This window comes from Cydia pomonella, chromosome 23, assembly GCF_033807575.1.
Source record: "Cydia pomonella isolate Wapato2018A chromosome 23, ilCydPomo1, whole genome shotgun sequence".
Lineage (NCBI taxonomy): Eukaryota > Metazoa > Arthropoda > Insecta > Lepidoptera > Tortricidae > Cydia > Cydia pomonella.
The window spans coordinates 5,605,257-5,625,622 of record NC_084725.1 but is presented as its reverse complement, the minus strand read 5'-3'; the positions used below and the strand labels follow the sequence as shown (position 1 = coordinate 5,625,622).

Below are 20,366 nucleotides of genomic sequence, written 5' to 3'. Positions count from 1 at the left end.
GTGGCAAACAAGCATACGGCCTGCCTGATGGTAAGCAGTATCCGTAGCCTATGTACGCCTGCAACTCCAGAGGAGTTACATGCGCGTTGCCGACCTTAACCCCCTCCCACCCTCGTTGAGCTCTGGCAACCTTACTCACCGGCAGGAACACAACACTATGAGTAGGGTCTAGTGTTATTTGGCTGCGATTTTCTGTAAGGTGGAGGTACTTCCTCAGTTGGGCTCTGCTCTAGATCTGGAATGACATCCGCTGTGCTGTGCCCTACCACACAGAGCGAGATCGTGTGAGCGTGGCGGAACAACATGGCCGTCGTAACTGACGCTAGGAATGCGGGTTCCGTGATTTTACATTACATTTTGGCGAAGAATCCACGACGCCGCGCCACCTCCGTACCGCGCGGTGCAGCGGTTCCACACCGCTACGCGGGAATTAATAGCGATATTAGCTGACTATTGGTGGGCTTTACGTATTTGCGATGTCAGTGTGCCAGTATCAGATTTTGTCAGTAAACAGACTGGATGGTACTTTGAAGAGTATTCTATTCCTATATCTCTTATTACTTATTAGTCTTATTACAGTTATTACCGTAGCTTCAGCAGTAGACCTATAATCGTGCGTTTAATACTGCATGCGTGACAAAAATAAGCTTCAACAGTCGTGCGAGGACCCTGTATCATCACGGTGACAAGTTGCCGTATATTGTCGTTACTAATCGACCCAGAAATGGGCAGGAAATTGTTCATGTCAGTTGTCAATTGTCACCCTGGTGAAATAGGCCCATGAGTCTTATGACCTAACTACAGAATAAGTAAAGGTAACTTTAAGTTCAACGACAGATGCATACAGTGCTTAAGTAACTTCCTTTCAAAATATTATTCCAAGACAAAACATATGTTTTGCGTTAACAAGTAAACGTCGTAAAAAACGAATGCCGCGGAACCCTGAACATGACATGGCGGCAGTTAAATAAAACGCACCATTAAACGGCACAGTCTATTGCTAAACGTTATTTTTACTTTTTTAGAATTAAGGAATTAAGTAAGGAAATTCCGGAATATCTAACGTTATAAAACATAAGTACATCACAATAATTAAATAATATACATGCCAAGATGTTGATATTAAGTAGTCCGAATGATCCTTTAATTCTTTTTTTCAGTTAGCAACACCGTGGGATCGAAATAGCGCAAGATGGCGACCTACAAAAACTTAACTTCAATCAGTCTGAATTCTCTCATTAAACTTTACGTAGCATAATTAAAGCTATCATTAACCCGGGCAATAACTAGAATCGAATCGTTTATTTGTTCAAGAATCGAATGTTTTTCAATAATTAAATCGATTCGATTGGCGATGTCTTAATCGATGTGGGCGAAAAGTTTGTTGTCTTTGGTTTTATCGGCGCCTGTTCGAAATTCGAATGGTTTAAACGGCGCTAAATAATGGCCAGTTGTGTGTTTTTGGAGGAAATAAGGACTATTTAAACGATTTGATTGCCTTTTCTTGTCTATTAACACTGTATTGGTGTGTTTGGGCGTTTTTATCTTTTGTATGTTTACGTAAGTTTTCAATTCTTAGAAATAGTTCGTGTTCATTCATAAATAGTTTGAATGTGATTAATTTTATTATCCATTTTACCCCAAACTGTGATATAATGAGTACGATTAATATCAGAACTCGACAACATTTTGCATACTTCCTGACACTGATACTTATCTACCAACATTACGACATCTAAGACATGTCAACATCCTATATTTGACCGGAATATAACGTCCTTTCTTAATAAACACATGTCCAATATCAATATGTCAATAACGAGGGCAATATCCTTTAATAATCCTACACGAATGACGGGTGCGCTGATAACAAATTTGATATTTGGACCACAGAATAAACTACAAGTTACACAAAATTATTTAATCAGTATTCCAATTAAAATTAGACCTTACTTCAATGTCTTAAAGACGTTCCGAATCGCTGACTTATCTTAGTATAAGATATAACATTTGTATGTGCCAGTAACTAAAGTGTAGCTATTGTATTTTTTACACTGTGGCCCATTCAGGGTTGCCAGTGATAAGTTATCGCAGATATCGATACGACGTATTGATTCGTTGATAAACTTGGGACTTTCTATCGAACTGATTTTTATAAAGTTGTGTTAGGGAAGTTGTATGATATAATAATTGAACAACCTACTAGTAATGTATCAATAGCATAACATATTGATTTAGGTATAGAACACATTTTTGAGATGATGGGCCAAAAATGGTGTGCGAGAGGTCTTCGCCTATTATATCACGTTTTATATAATTATAACCTTTATAAGTCATTATGTATTTTAAACTTAGCAAAATACCATTATAAGAATCATGCTATAACCTTGTCATATCTTATCATTTCCGGACCACGAGAAAAGATTAAGATAGTGTTTGTTTATGTAAGAATAATCGCGATTAAATTCTCAAGTGACGATATATTTGGCCATTTTGGATGTCACTATTTATTTATTTGATACTGCCTGTACGTACGGAAGTCAGTAAACTATAGGTATGAAATAAACATTCGAATCCTCACAATGCGATAATGTGTAAGGTTAACTACGAGTAGACCACTTTATCGACACATTTCATCTAAGCTTTTAGCACCACATTATTTCATAGGATTTAGTATTCATATTTAATGTAAATCATTGAAGTATCGATAGTTAATTGGCAACACCACCCTAAATAATACGACGCAAGTCTATTTCACCTGACAAGCAATTGTAACAGTTATTGCTAGTATCATATAGCTTAGAATCGCTTGAACTGAGGGCCTGCCGCGAACACCGAGGTTTGCAAATTGCGGGCATCTTTCTCTTTTACTCCAATTATAGCGTCATTAGAGTGACAGGAATTTGCAAACATCGGTGTTCGCGGTAGGCCTGCTGTAGTTTTAAGTTTTAGGTCATTGAAGGATCATGAAACTAATGAGTACTTCACTCTTCACACAACTCTAATAGCTAGTAGCTAAGTCTAGTTCGGTGTGTAAGTTTAGGTACTTAGGTCCGTCTAGGTCTAGACTTAGAAATGACTAAACACGAGTGCACTAAAGCCGCATAGCTAATGTGCTCGCGAAGGTGAGGCTGTACAGACCGACGGACGGATAAAGTTACTAGATGTGGTAATGTTGATATTTTAATATAACAAATAGTGGAAAAATATAAGCTATTATCTAGGAGAATTCAGGTGAAATGAGTTGAAATAAGATTTAAATACATTTATAAGTTTAGTTTTGTCATATATAATCATAATCGATGTAAGTAATTATTTAGCTTAGTCCCTGTCGCTTACGTAAGAACCAGTATGCGCCATTTCCTGGGAATTATTGCTACAGGGATCCCAGGCCCCCATGAGCCATGGCAAAAGGCCGGGACAAGGCTAGCAAGATGTTCCTCAATATAAGAAATGATTTTTTTATACTACGTCGGTGGCAAACAAGCATACAGCCCGCCTGGTGGTAAGCAGTCTCCGTAGCCTTTGGACGCCTGCAATTCCAAAGGCAATTCCAACATTTTAAGGTTTATTTTTTTTTTTTTATACCACGACGGTGGCAAGCAAGCATACGGCCCGCCTGATGGTAAGCAGTCACCGTAGCCTATGGACGCCTGCAACTCCAGAGGTGTTACATGCGCGTTGCCGACCCTTTAAAAATCTGTACACTCCTTTTTTGAAGAACCTCATACTGTAGACCCTCGGGAAAACCTCGGCAGGTAGCTCATTCCACAACCGGAGCGTGCGCGGGAGGAAGTTCCTCTTAAACCGCACAGTGCGTGACCATTTAGGTTCTAGTGTGTGAGGATGAACATCCTGCCGACGGCGGGCGGTGCGGTGATAGAAAGTAGCCGTGGGCATCATGTCAAACAATTCTTCAGAGCACAGCCCATTGTACAAGCGGTAGAACACACATAAGGAGGCAAAGTCTCTCCTTAGACTTAAAGGTTCAATACCGCTTGTGAGTTTGGGATCGTCGACGATTCTTACAGCTTACAGTTTAAAAGTACAATGTACGAAGATGTGGAATTTATTAATTTATTTGATAATTGTTCAACCAAAGTAGTGCATAATGATCTCTTCCAGGAGTTCCAGACAACCTATGCAGGTATGCAGGCCAATGCAACGGCCCACGAGCAAACAAACAGTACGCAATTAGGAAGTGAACCTGCGCCCACGCACGAGAAATTAATATGGGCTAGTGGTTTGTGTGGTATGAATAATCAATCTCCTATAATGGAAAATGGCGTTTGAAAGGTAAGTTAATGACAAAAAGTTTCATATTTTTGGATGCTTATTAAGGTTTACTGGTAACCGGACTATTACTATTACGACGATTTTTGGGTCCCCCAACAAGCTTGGTTCCCCATACAAAAGTAGTTACGCTCTCATTTTAAAACGACTAGCTAGATTTCTTTGAAACTGTGTATTTACAATAAAGTATATCTAGTCATGTCATTAGTTTATTATATATCTTCAAATACCATTGTTAAAAAATATACTTTAGCGAATTCAAGTTGTTTAAACAAAACTTGTTTTTGCTCTATTTTGTTTGATTTATAAACTGGAGCTATACTATAAACTAATTACAGGACTAAGTAGATATATACCTGATGTCATTGTATGTGCAAAGTTTCATTACAATCCAACACGTAGTTTTAAAATGAGAACGAAACTCCGTTTGTATGGGAAAGTGAAATTCGGCCGAGCTTGCCGGGGACTCTTTTAAGCATACAATAAAATTGACGATTTATTTTTCAGAATCTATGAAATCTACACAAAATTTTCCGTACCCATACATACATTGACTGTTAAAATCCTAACTCCTCCTTTTCCTATGGCCACCTATTGTGTCTATCATCAGCTCGATAGTACGGTCACGTCTGAAAATATCGATACCGACAAAGTGCCAGAAATATGTATACACTACCCTAATTTATGGGCCATAAAGTAGTGTACTTATACATATTTTTGGCACTTCGATCATGTCGATATTTTCAGACGCGACTGTACCACAATATTGCACTGTTACCCAACTGACAATAACTATATGTATATGTACAGTCAGCAAAACTGTTTGCTTAGCACTCCGGTATAGAAAAATATTTGCTGTCTTATTTATTATATTAAATATTTGCATATACGTGAAGTTTTAGCTCAATAGGTACTGGGAAGTGGGTCTAATTTAACTTGCAAGATTTGACCCAAATATACCTACATATAAATCGTGTCATTCATGACGCTGCGTGCCTTGAATGTCATTTTATTAAAGGTTAGATTTGACAAATCTGCGCGTCAACGTGGATGACACGAACTATACATACAAACATTTCAAAATTTTTAGCAAAAGTTTTTGGCAAAAAAAATATTTTTGGTACAGCCAGCTGCAAAAATATGTATCGAGAGAATCGTCTCATAAATATGGTACTACGTTCTTATTACACTGGAATAAGATGCTATGGGACATATATTTGAGTAAGATGTGTACACCCATATTTTTACACTTGACTGTACAAGCTTTTATCGCGGACTGTACTTTTCTTTCCACAGGCAACTAATACTCATCGAGCCAATTCTAAAACCCCCAAACACAATTAGGTTGGGTTGTTATAAAACATACACACAACACAAGAGTTCCTATGTCCACCTCTTGTGTCCATCATCAGATCAGCTCGATGGTACCATAATATTGCATTGTCACCCGACTTACATATGTATCCAATTTTCAGCTCAATCGGAAACCGGGAAGTGGATCAAATGTAACTTGCAAGATTTGATTACAGACAACGGGACAGGTTGTAAAAAGAGCCCTCCGCTTGAATAATAAGTTTCAAGTTAGCGGCCAGGGGCTCGTTTCTCAAAAGCTTGTAGCTTGTAACACAAGTGGAAGTCCCTTTCTAACTAAAGCTGCCAAAACTGACATCCGCTTGTATTACAAGTTATAAGCTGTTGAGAAACGGGTCCCAGCTCGTAGATCCAAACGCTTAAGCTTAATAAACAGTCGGTTTAGTAATAATTAACTGAATGCGTTCCAAGGCTGAATTAATAAAATCGCGACAGCGCTTAATTATGACTAAATTCACAGTCTTAGCTTTAATAGAAGTGAAGTTAGTTGTAGGTCAACGGCCGACGTTTTATAGTTTTTGATTGTGATGTGACACAGGACTCGTACATTGGAGGAGTTGACTTCGAATGATGTGTACGGTCACGTCTAAAAATCTCGATACGATACTGTAGTCACGGACTTTAATTGTTGAGCCATTTAGGGTTCAAGCTAATTTGGTTGTCAATACTAACGGTATCAATAATAGCGGGTTCAAACCCCCGCTCGTCCCAATAAGTTTTTCGAAACTTTTTTGTACGAAATATCATTTGATATTTACCAGTCGCTTTTCGGTGAAGGAAAACATCGTGAGGAAACCGGACTAATTCCAACAAGGCCTAGTTTACCCTCGGGGTTGGAAGGTCAGATGGCAGTTGCTTTTGTAAAAACTAGTGCCTACGCCAAATCTTGGGATTAGTTGTCAAGCGGACCCCAGGCTCCCATGAGCCGTGGCAAAATGCCGGGACAACGCAAGGAAGAAGAGGAGAGAATATGTAAATATACTCTTTATTGCAAACCTCAATACCGAAACAGTACAAATAATACAACACATAAAGAAGAGGTAAACAACAGGCGGTCTTATCGCTAAAAAGCGATCTCTTCCAGACAACCTTTAGGTAGCGGAATTAATAAAAAACAAAACAACACAATTTTTGAAACCTTATGTTTGGTCAAAACTGAATAAACTGATATTACAGAGAGCATCCAATAAATAGTGACGGCCAAAGTTGCCAAATAAATCTTAACACACCTATCTGTGGCCCTAGTGAATAAGGGTACAAGTCTCGGGCAGTGCAGGTTTAAAAGGGGGTAAGTTCCACGTAACACTCATGCCCTTTTATACCTATGTTGCTCGAGACTTATTGACTAGAGCCACAGCTATGTTACCATAGATACGAATGTATTCCGATATATGTGGCCACTTAGGCCATCACTACTTTTCATGCTAACTGTACATAAAATCAGAACCGCAATTACGCTGACTGTACAGTTGTACACCGATGGACGCTGACCCTCCTTCCGAGAAGCAAGATGGCGGACGGAAGCGGATGCTGAGACAAGAACGCGTTGTTAGCTAAATATAACGCCGGACGAAATACGGGACGGGGTGGTACTGAAACGTCTAGGACTTTGTCGCAGGAACACCAAAGATGATTGTATGTATGATTGTCTGATGTGTCAAGTCTAAGACTAATTCATGTTTCAATTGCAATCAATTTGACATTTTCTTTGATATTACTGAAACGACGTCTAACGAGATCGAGTTTTTGTACGAGATATTCTATCATTATTATTTATTGTATAGGTGCGCTTTATTAATTGCAATGATTGGTCGTTAAAAAAAAACATTTAATGTATAACGAAGCTGATTTAATCTTTTAGTTTTTTTAAATAATACGTAAAAAAATTGTAGAATTTTTATGGAAGTATATTAATTGAAGAAGCACATTAATTCAACCTTTCGTCTGTGGCAAGACCCAAATCGGGATTTCTTACCTTATTTTTTTTTAACTTCAATGTCAAATAGGTAGCACATTTTTAATAAGCCTCAGATCTAAAAATTTAACATTTAAGAAAAAAGAGGGAAAATTAAATTCTTCAATTATTTAATTAAGCCTAAACAAAAGCGACTTTGAGGAACTGTCATAGCCATCATAATAGGGATCAGCATTCGACGCGTGAAGCATAAATTATATAACGTAGTGCTGATTTTTGTTGTTTTTAATATGATAAAGTATTTTTATATAAGCATTCGACAGGCATTTATTTATTTTATCGTTTACAGTTGGCATTAACCTGCATCGCACGAGAGCTGTTTGTTATTCAATTTACGATTCTAATTTGAGAATTTTTCATCACTCAATACGTATAATAATTGGTAGCTTTGTAAGTTTTGCTATCGGTTTCCATTGCTCTTAAGTGTATTATAGAAGAAATACCAACTCCCACATTCGTACTTGACAGGACTCGAACCTTGTCATCAATATTGGTGATACGAAGGTTCTCGATAACTGCCCTATTGTGTTCTGTATGTGGGCTGCATCATTTCTACTTACTGTTTATATTAATATTCTTGGAATTATGATAGACTGCGTTCATGTTGTGATTAATATGCATTAGCGTTTCTAGAATATATCTAATCAACTGTAGAACGGGGAGTGCTCCGAGGAATTGTTCGGATAAATCGCTTACGCTTTCCGCCATCGCTCTACGCGACAACATTTCTATCTCCACCACTTAGAATACTTAGGCGTGAATTATACACAGTTGGCGTAAGGTGAAGGTACGGCGCAGGCATGATGCCGCTTCAAAACGTTTCCATACAAAATATAGGAAAGCGACGTGTCGTGAATTATACTCAACCGGCGCGGAGCATGCGCGCGCCACTTGTCGCCTTCGTACATTTTGTATGAAAACGTTTTGAAGCGGCATCATGCCTGCGCCACACCTTACGCCGTTTCTGTATAATTCACGCCTTAGATGGTTAGCAGTCTGTACGTTTCTCCAGATACTTCCCGCCTCGAGCAGCTAAACTGTGGAATGAACCCGCGATATTTCGGGACCGATATGACCTTCAAACCTTCAAGAAAAGAGCGTGTCCGAAAGGCCGGCAACCGCTCTGGTAACTCACGTATAAGTCGAATAAACGCTCGACGTGTACACGTCGCGCGCTCGATCAGATAAAGGCGGTGCAGTCGGTGCTCCTAGACGAAGATCGTCGAAAATTGGATAGAAACAAGTCGAGCGTATATTCGACTTAATACGTGAGTAACCCGTTTCAAATTATCGCGTAACTTTCTTTCCAACTACCTGAGATAAGTAATAGACATATCTAAAAAAAAAAAGATAAAGTGCAGTCCCTTTTAATACGGATTGACACAAGTCACAATGTGCTTGGTACATTCCGAAACCTGATTATTTCTTCAACACTAACGACCCTTTTAACTTCTAATCTACATCACACATCACCACGATAATGATAACTTGATAACTAATGATAATATAATCTTGATAAACAGCCCAGCATCCAGTTTTACAATCAGCCAATCCTTTAATTCGGAACCTGATTTGTAAGTCACGAAAGAATTATACGCAGTACAACGAGTTGATAGAAAACGGTGATGTAGTATTCACCGAACACGAAGGTTGGTAAGAAAAAAAAGAGTTGAAAGGATATCTGAAAGTTCTAGAAAACAACTACCAATCAAGAAGACCACGCTATTTAATTTAACATAATTCAATTCAATTCAATTCAATTCAAATATACTTTATTCATGTAGGCCTAGCAACAAGCACTTATGAATAGTAAGACAGTATTACATATAATTATCTTAATCTAATTATCAGAGCAATTTATTGATGTTGTAAATATTATTCCATATATAATACTAATGAATATAATTCATAGATCAAATTTAATACTAAAACTTTCACAAAATACAGTCATACAAAAAAAAAATGTATAAAAAATACTAGTCTAGATTGTTTCTAGAATAAATTCTAAATGTCAAACAAATATAATAAAAACAACAAAGGAAATACATGCATTGGAATATCCATTTCATCATCATTATTCAAATATAATAAATAATTAATCATTTCGAATCACAATTAATCCCACGTTGTTTTATCATTCATGTAGTCTTGTGTGGTATAATAAGCTTTAGAAATAAGTTTACGCTTTACATGATTCTTAAATTTATTAATTGGTAACTCAGTAATATGGTTTGGAAGTTTATTATAAAATCTCACACAATTACCCATGAATGATTTTTTAATTTTATGGAGCCGAGTGAAGGGCACGGCGAGCTTATGTTTATTTCTAGTATTAATATTATGAATGTCACAATTTTTCTTAAAATCGGCAATATTTTTATGCACATACAGAATATTCTCATAAATGTATTGACAGTGCACTGTCATGATGTCAATTTCCTTAAATTTATCTCTCAGTGAGTCTCTATGGTTCATTTTATATATTGCTCGAATAGCCCTCTTCTGCAGAACAAAAATGGTATTTATCTCTGAAGCACCACCCCACAGTAAAATACCATATGACATAATGCTATGGAAGTAACTAAAATATACTAATCGAGCTGTTTTGACATCAGTTAACTGACGGATTTTGCTTACTGCAAAAGCTGCAGAACTCAGTCTATTCGAAAGAGTATCAATATGGGGACCCCACTGGAGTTTAGAATCTAAAGTTATACCAAGAAAAACTGTACTATCAACTAATACCAATTCCTCATCCTTCACAATGACACTTGTTTGTACATGCCTTACATTACTAGTGACAAACTTAATACATTTAGTCTTATTCTCATTTAACAATAAATTATTATTATTATTAATTGTCAGAAAGCAAAAGGAAATAAGGCTGGTTAGGCATATCAAACCCCCTTTACTAACCACTTGAAGCGAGGTGTTTTACTACTACAAAAATATTTGCATAGGAAGGTTAGGAAAACACGACAGAGATAACATTGCAAATATTACTTACAAAAGTATCACAGGCAGTCTTTTCATTCACGATTGACCTTAAATTACGAGCATAAAAGTTTGTATTTGCTTTATGCTATTCTCCGACCGCACTAGTTAATCTGGGACCAGTCCGAAAACCATGCAGCGCCGGGCCTCGGCACACGCCGAGACTGCAACAATTGACCCAATACATAATTTCTTTGATGATTATTATTCATATTCTAAAGTCAAAGTACTGTTAATCAAGGTACTCCTATTGCAGCAATGTTCAGTCAGAACAAATAGTTGTCTTGCAAGACAGACTGAGTGCTCGCCAAGTGAGTCATACTCATTGTTTGAGCATGTCGAACTACTGCTTTTGGATATCTGTCATAAGTTCCATGAAATCAGATGGTAATCTCTTTGTTTAGGTCTACAATGACTAGAAACTTAAGTCTGTTTAGAAGAAATACAGTAAAACCCGCTTCAGAAGATACTGAAGGAAACAGGCCAGATTCGCGATACAAGCGGGAAAGCATAGTAACATTAGTAACTGGATCAAAAGTCTTTTTGTTGTCTTTTTTCTGACCACTCTGTCACGTTTGTATATTTGTCTTTAATCAAGTAAATTAAAAAAAATCGAAAAAAAAAATGCTATGGCATGTCTTTCTCGCTGAAGATTAAAATTAACATGAGAATAATTAAGCACTAAATTTCAGTTCATTGTTTGGTACTCCGTCACATTATTTGGGGACAAAAAACAAGAGATCGAAAATAATTTAGACCCAACTACTGAAGTAGTCAGAATAAAATCCAAAATTACGGAATCTCTATATGGATAATTTAGGAAAATTCGGATATTTTTGTATAAGGATCGATATATGCTATTTCCAAAATAAAGTTTCCTTTATTGGTGATATTTTATTAATATTTCCGAAAAGTTTTCCGACCTTTCGCAATTTACATATCCGTAGTAATAATCGTAAAGAAAGGTATGAAAGTTGCAAGGACCAGTGTAAAATGGCGTATTACGGGAAAAATAAAATAAAAATGTACCTAGTTGAAACTTAAAACTACGTATCCGCTGGATTAGTCTCGCTAAATCTCCCTTCGTTGCCTTCGTCTAAAATAGATCGATTTCAATTCCTACTATTCAAGTGACGTTTATATCGGGAATTTAAATCGATTACCGAGCGTTCGCTTCGTATCAACCGGTAGACAATAAAAGCATAGTTGCTGTTTATTGCCCACCGTAGCCTAGTCGGTAAAGGCTACGGAGTCGGAGGTAGTGGGTTCAAATCCTTAGTTTACCTGTCTTATTGAATTTATTGTAGGATTAGGTCGATTTGTGTCAATTGTCCCATTGTATTTTCCAGATTTTATAAGATCTTGAAGGCACCTTGTACTGTTATACTAAATTAGATTTTCTTGCGCCGAGTTTCTTTCCGGTCCCATATTGGGATACCCTCCTACAATTTAGGAGGGAATTAAATATTCTCGGGTCAGAGGTGTAGGGTTAGAGCCGGCGCAGCTTTATTTGACGTTCATAAGCACATTATAATATGCCTACTTGGAAAATAAACTATCTTTAGATTTCGCTCATAATTAGTGGCTTTCCATCAGAGAAGATGCTTCATGTGCATAAGGACCCTTCTCTGATGAAAATCACATTTAGATTTTTCTTCTCACTGCATCCACCGTGACGCATCTTTTTCGCTCTATGGTTGTCTGGTAAAGAAAGCCTAAGGCATTTATTTCGCAAGTCGTACGTTTTTAAATGGATTAAAATTTTAAATAAAGAAATCCCCTAGGACCTAGAAGGTATGTAAGCACTAGGAATAACAGCGGAAACCGCGCAACCATTCACTCTAATGGCCGCAAAAAGATCGAAGCTGAGGTCTAGAAAAAGTCTAAAGCGTAAGCTAGATGCAATTTAGTTAGACGTGCACTTTTTGCTTCGTAGTTAGCATTTAGCAAGCGTGCGTGTATGGTTCGCGAAGTATTGTGATTTAATGATGTGGCTAAAGAGCCACCAACAGTGAATAAATCGGTCATTCGCGGATGGTTTAGAACGCAAAATGACTACTGTAATATTTTGTCTATATCGCTATTAGTCTACATCGCAAACGGTCTAGAACGCAAAATGACCACAACATTTTATATAGGTAGGTTAGGTTCGTTAGGTATCTTCAAATGGCCGAAGGCCAAACAGTACAGAATAGGAGCCCGTCGACATAGCTATAAAGTTAAGATAAAACGGAAAAAAATATGTAAGTATTTTGCGTTATAGTCCGTTAGAGCGGTAGACTATAACCGATGTAGGTAAAATATTACACTAATCATTTTGCGTTCTAGACCGTCCGCGTATAACCCGAATAAATATCCACTGATATATTAAACAGCGGCGTTGTAATGGTCGCATTTTTAACATTAGTTTAAAAGTGAAATTATATTGTCGTCCACAGTGTTAACTGACAATTCGTAAATCTTAACATCATTGGGTATGTATACCTACATGGGTGAAGTTAGTGATATACCTTAATTGTATTTAACTCAGAATTAAAACATCTTTTTAACTTTAATTAATAACTATTTTTATTTAATTTTGGACCAATCATGTCTTTAATAAAGTTTTTTTTTAATTAATAAAGGAGTAGAAGCCGAAAATTAAACAGATGGAATGAAATACTAAAGGTAGTACGTTCGTTATGTATAAAACAACTCCAATATGTAAAAAATATGCATAATTTTTAAGAACTTGTATATATTTATATAAAAAGTTGTATTATATTTCATAGAAAGTTGCATTCAAGTACCTACAGTGAAGGCATACAATACAATTGAAATGTTATTGATATTAATATTATACTATTTATCATTTCAGTATAAGAAAACGTATCGAATTTACAACATGAAAAGGTAAAACTATATAAAAACGAACATAATCCAATATTCCTCACAAAATGGACACGGATTCCCACTGAAATTGCGGAAAATCAATTTCTCACATGAAATAAGAAATATTGAAGTAAATTTCAAAACAAACTATACATCTCTATACAAGCGGTATTATAAAATCACCCATTCAATACCAAGAAAGCGTAAATATTTCTATAAAATTGAAATATACTAAAAAAAATCGTATATCAATAACAATTTCAATGAACATACGACCTTTGGAATTTAAATCGATCAAAACGGAAACCTTAATCGAAAAGAAATCGAAACTCAGAAAGGCTCACAATACCATTGTAATTGCATCACGTACGATAATCGTTGCTATTATGACATACAGCCAGAATTACACCTAAGTATAATCCAATATGCGCTCTTCTATCCTTGTCATTTTAGCTTTGAAAGGAGAGACGGAATTTGCAGTCGTAGCTCTTACGATAGCTTATGAAGCATTCGCCTCCAGAATTGCTGTTTGGTCTTTGATTTCGTATACCTACTTGGTCAGGGATCATATGTACTTGTAGGGTTGCCATACTTGCCATACATCAGGATTTCCCTTGACATTTCAAAATGTATGGTGCGTTGTCAGGATTGAGAGGGGAGCTGGCGAGTGTCAGGGTTTTTTGGAAGCCTAAACTAACCACTAGAACCTAACTAAAAAGTTGGGCAAAGGAAAGCAAAGGTTATATGCTGTACAATTTAACATTATAATAATATTATAAAACGACTAAGGCGATGGCCTTTTAAGCATGGAGAATACCATCTCAATCATATTTTCATTGCTTGCCACTCTTGCCAGTCACAGAAACAAGACAGCTAACCTTGAGATCCTGCTTGCAGCCCTATATGAACAGTAGACAGCTACATATAGCTTAAGAGTGAGAAAGTAAAGGCACGAGAGTAACAACAGCATAATCGGTGACCGTGCTACATAGTGATACTGACCTACATGTGTGGCGTAGAGGACAGTAATAAACCTGATGTGTGAATGTCAAGTTCTCGACAGACAGAGAATGAAGGACTTTGGAACAGGCTATAAGGTACCCGGAGGAATTCAAAACACTGCCCTGCCCTTGAGCTTCATCATCTGATACATACATGGTCGCAAAAGCTCTTGAGTAAGCATACTGGTTCACCTGTTAGTTTGACTCCCCGCGCATAGTGAGGTGAATCCTGCCAGGCCGTAGGTGTCTAATGTTTACCTCGCCCACAGGTAGAACCATTGACAATAGCGTCGTTGTTTATTATAAGAAATACCTGAACGCAGGTAGAACTCATTGTGATCGCACCCCTATTTTCGGAAATACAATGAATAAGTAATTTATGTTCCTGCAACACAATATTCCGACATAAATTTAAGGAAGGTACCTGTTTTTTTTTTTCGGAAACCTCAATCAGTGTTTTGGGTGACGTTTCGTTTCGGCTGTTGTGGTTGTTTTTGTTTGTTTTACGGATAATTTGGCATTTCGGATCTATATTGATGTGTATCTGTGTGTAGAAACTAATTGAGTTGTTGTATTACAGCCAAATATGGTAATCTACAACGAATTGGTCGTAATGAGAACATTTACAAGACTTATTAATATTTATTATGCTCCTGTTTTCCAGTCTTAAAACGATTAATTGACGTTTTTGTGAAGCATCGCTCACATTTTAATTATACAAATGATCAACATCCCTTTATAAATTGTAAAAGAATTTACCTTTCGTGTTCGCACAGTCACACCCAAAGCATACACAAATAAACATGTTGTATCATGGCATTTCAAAGTATGCGAAAAAATACAATACGTATAATTGTACTACAGTTCGAAAGTGTAAAAGCACAAATAGTTCCAAATTCAAACACGAATTACTAAAGCAATTTTCATTTAGTAACCTTACGCACTACTCTTATAATAATACCATAAGTTCGATTTTGCAATAAACTTTATTTTAAAAACGGCATTTAGAATGATGGGGGTGTTTTATAGGAGGCAGACAGAATTCAGAGTAATCCTATTGAATCATTGTAGTGGCTCAAATACCGGGAACATGTACAAATAAAGACCTACCTGGGAAGCACCTGCTGTTCCTCTATTAAACAACCCAGTAGCAATCGATGACAATCAAACAACATTGAACCTTTAGTACATTACGATAAGGGCTTGGAAATAGGAACAGTTAAAGTAGTTTTGCTATACCAATAGGTTCTTTTTGGTCAGACTGTTCATAAATGTAAGCGCCGCGTGAATTTTCTTTTCTCCAATGTTTGTAGAGTAATTTTAGATTTCAAGGAATGTCAGCAAGTGGAGCGAAGTATTTTTTCTAAATAGTCGGTGGTCTCACGGTTAAATCAACAAGAGTATAATAATTTAATAAGTTTACTTATCACTTAGGGTCAAGTCTGATAGCTTTAAAAACAACTTATAAACACGAGTTTCCTAATAGTAATTGATATAATTGGGTTAGATAATGTAGAGAAATTTATGTTATGACAGTTTCGTAATGAGTTTCATAATGTAATTGATAGTGACGTTAAAATTTAATTAAGTTAACATTGGCGCCAGAAAGGCGTCAAAACTTGATGTTCCATACGATTATTACTGAATGAACCGGTAATTACAAAAAACTATTTTGGAAGTCTTATCATATCAAGATAACATTTGATGGTAGAACCGGTAGTTGATAGGATTTTTAGAGTTGGTTAAGGGTGATATGTCATTATGTCACTAAAGATGCTACATTGTGTGCGCTCACCTTGTTTTCAGTCCAGTCGACCAAGCTTCTTCTCCAGCGAGTTTCACCATGTTGTTAATTAATAGCACGTCGGAGGCAAACAAACATATATACAATTCTCATATTAGCCTATCAACTTGTAACTTCACGGGTATCACAAGCGCGTTGCTGATGCATACCTTAACTTAGTAGCATGCTTCAATTGACATTAGTAGTCAAAGCGACAATGTAAAATTTTCAGAGTCATTTGTTTTTTGTTTTTCGACGAACAATTAAGGGAATAAAAGTCCATTTTATAAGATTAAAAATAACATTACAGAAACGAAATAGTATACTCACGTAAAAGTTAAAAAAATAGGTAACGTGTTTTTTGTATCAAGTATTTAAAAAAAATTGCGTTCTCAAGCTATTAGTTACATTTTTTGTTGGTTGTTTTTAGTATTTTACGCTTTATATTAATTTTTGTATTGCTGTTGATGACCCAAATAAATAAAAATAAAAGCCGTGGACTCACCTCACTCTCAGTCCAGTCGATGAGACTCGACTTCTCCTCCAGCAAGTTCTCGGAGCTGCGCTTCTCGTCCTCGCCGTCCCCCTCGTCCTTGAACACCTTCACCTCGTCCGTGGAGCCCAGGTCGTCCCCCCCAGAGCTCGCGGCCGAGCTCGTGTGCGCATGAGGCATTTTCAACACATCGCACTACCTATCATCCATTGTACGTCTATTTTAAAACTAATATGAGATCACAGATAACTTTTGTCAGGTTGAACTTAATCTAAGGTTGAGGCGTTCCGTTTGACTTGCAGAGTTATATCTGGAAAAGAGAAAAAAGTATGTTAATTTTAATTGTTGCATGTGAAATAATGCGTGCGAGATCTTCAAGGTCGTATAAAAAGTAGTTCAAACGCATTACAAATTGTTTAATCGGTATCGAGTTCCTAACCAATTTAATATACGTTACGCAAAATGGGGATGAATGTAATTTAAACAGGTTACTGGTACCAATCTCCCATTTACCCCAATTTAAGGTCTTTTAGTGACAGAATTGGTTGGCCAGATTAAATTACGTAGATAGTTGTTGAGTTTCAAGCAGGCGAGTGCATAAATAAACGTCATAATGATAAGAGTTAAGGTCAACGCCTTCGTAAAATGCAAGAACGTATAAAGATTGGAACGATTTGCGCGTAGTTTCATATAAGACAAACCAAAAATGTAGTGTTAAAAAACACTCACGCTTTGCTTTTAGACAAATTATTCCGATTTCATAATAATATATCTATATTCTACAAACAAAGCTCTTGAGAAAAATGTGTCTAATACAAATAACGAACACGGTAGCATGTCACACATATCCACATATCAGGTTATGGTATGCAAGAGTATCTAATGTCACGCAAATATGTATGACAATGCACTTGTATATGACGGTAGAAAACGCCAGAAAGTCTACTCAGGAAGTAGGTATTTGTCGGGGAATTAGCTTACGCAAATAAATACATACAATTTTGATCCCATTCTATTTATTACGGTGTAAAAATACGACTAGTTATGCCATTTTCCACAGTTATTCCGATTTCGCAAAAACAAGTATCAGTTGCAGAGATATCAAATTATCAATTGCAAAACAGAAACGTTAAACAAAACAAAAATAAACGAGCCTTCTTGAGCTTACCGTGGGACTTATTCAATTTGTGTAATTTGTCCCATATTTTTGTGATACATACTTTTTTTTACAACCAAGGAAAAATTTAGGTTAACGTTCATCTGTAATATCTGTATGTATGTTTGTATGTATATTTCTTGACACGCCCTACAGCCCATACTGCTGGACAGTTGATAACGTAAATGTTAGGTTTTTTAAATGAGTCTCAGTTGCGGGAATCATATGAGAACATCATTGAGAATCATCCTTTATTCCATTTTGAACCATATCACTGAGACTTAAGCTAAGATTCAGATTGCGTCGTGTCACGGGTCAAGAGAGGCTCAAGCCTCTGAATCGGGGTCGTGTTTTCTATTCCTAAAGCTCTTTGGCGACGCCTCTTTCGAACCGTTTTTCTAACCTAGCATTAATACTTATATATAAAAATATGTGTTTATAAAGATAAGACAAAGTTATAGATATCATAATGGGTCTAATACTTTGTCTTTTAATCACATTCACATAGCACGTAGATAAAGAAACTTTATATATTATTAATAAAGAATCATCATTGGGCAATTTACAAACGTCCATTGGATACCCAACTTATTCGTATCGTTATCTATGCTAAATATATTTTATAACAGTGGCTGAGCTTTATCGCAACGGTTACATAAAAAATATACTAAAACTTTTTGCGTTGTCCAATTTCCAGTCCGAAATATTTGTTTAGCAGAATCCGTTTCATCCAGATTTGTATAATTAAAAACACGTGTAGTAAAAAACTGATTCAACAAGAGTTCAATGACCCGTATCAAATTTGAATAGAAGACTGCGTAAGCGACATATGATACGACATACAGTGCACTCGTCACTATGCTAGTCCGAGGGACGGAAGTTAAATTAACTACGTCATAGTTATCGTAAATTTTCTAGCTTAATACATGTCAGCTAGACTGCCATTAAACTGAATTGCAGTTTAGCTGTATTATTTGAATGTAACACATATATTATAAATGCTTATTAATAATTGTAAATCCCGGGTCAGCACAACGAAATCATACACAATAATTCGGAGCTGATTGTTCCTACTTACGTATAATTCTAAGCTATCTAGTTTTTAGCTATTGTTTTATTGCACACATGCACATTGTCGTTGGTGGGTGGCCCACAGGTCTGTTGTATGCAGAGATAACTCTGGAAACTTTGTTCAAAATACGCATTGGTTACTTAGAGTTCCGGTTGACAACCGAAGAAAAATGTTTTGTCGCGACCTGAAGTGTCATTCGGCTCTCAAACTATACACATTTGTTATGTTATAATTATGCCAGAGCATAGTTGGTAAGTATGTCAGAGGTGTGAACTCACTACATTTTTAATCTTAGTAAGTTTCGCTTGTCGACCGAAAAACGATTTGTCGTTCGGCTCTCGCACTACACGCATTTGTCATAGTTGGTATGTCAGAGGTGTGAACGCAGTGCATTTTGAATAATGACGGTAGAGGTATGCATGTCAATGATCTGCCCGAGGGATAGATGTGGCACTGTTGATATTTACGCTTATTAAATACCGGTTTTTTTATTATCCTTAAGATGAAAACAGATAAATTTTCTGAAACATACTTGTTATTTGATATTTATGTATCTGAACGAAAGAGAGGTAAAATCACAATAAAGTGTTGAAGAGATTTCCTTCATCCCGGTGCAATATTACTCGATAGTCATGATAAAATATACAGGTATTTTTAAATCGACCTAAAAACATTTTACCTATCACCTGAAATTAAAATAAAAAAACAGTTTGAACTGCTGGATGTCGTTTATGTTACCAGAACATGTATGCCATAATATGAAATTAATGTTATAACATCAGAGCCCCTAGTGTAAATTTATTCGATAGCGAAACGTGAGGTACGCGTTTGCGTTAAGTCTCATTTTGCATGGGATTTAGAAACAGCGCGCCAAGTGGGACGTTTTGGAAACTCAAAATCCCATACAAATGAGACTTAACGCAAACGTCACGTTTCGCTATCAAATAAATTTAAACTAGGGGTACAGATAACAAAATGATAATGTAAATATCAGTAGCAATAAAATCAACTGTTTAATGTTTGGGGTTTTCCGAAAAGCTATCAATGTTAAGTTTAATAAGTGACACGTTTATATTTAGCATGATTATTGAATACATCCGGTCATTTGATACTGTTAATATTTTATCACCCATACTTATTAGGCAATGGGTACTTAAACTTTTGATAAAAAATACATGATGGAATTATTTTAATAACTGAGAAAAAAAAAGTTTTATTTATTTATACAAAAAATTACACGTCTTTATTTATCACACGCTTCCAGACTATTCGCAACAATTTTATTAAAGATATTATCCTATTTTAGTTATTAAACTAAAGGTACAAATAGTACATACTAAAATGACAGCTGACATTG

General features: G+C 36.3%; 1 protein-coding gene across 4 annotated transcripts in view; it reads right to left on the bottom strand.

The window, feature by feature from the left end:
* The window catches only part of LOC133530554 (protein pangolin, isoforms A/H/I/S), a 226,140-nt gene that overhangs the window by 179,379 nt on the left and 26,395 nt on the right, over positions 1–20,366 (bottom strand). For all 4 annotated transcript variants that reach the window (XM_061868505.1, XM_061868507.1, XM_061868504.1 and 1 more), the window contains exon 2: positions 16,794–17,091. In XM_061868505.1, coding sequence (XP_061724489.1) covers positions 16,794–16,961 — 168 coding nt within the window. In that variant the 5' untranslated portion in view covers positions 16,962–17,091. The remainder of the gene's footprint in view (positions 1–16,793; positions 17,092–20,366) is intronic.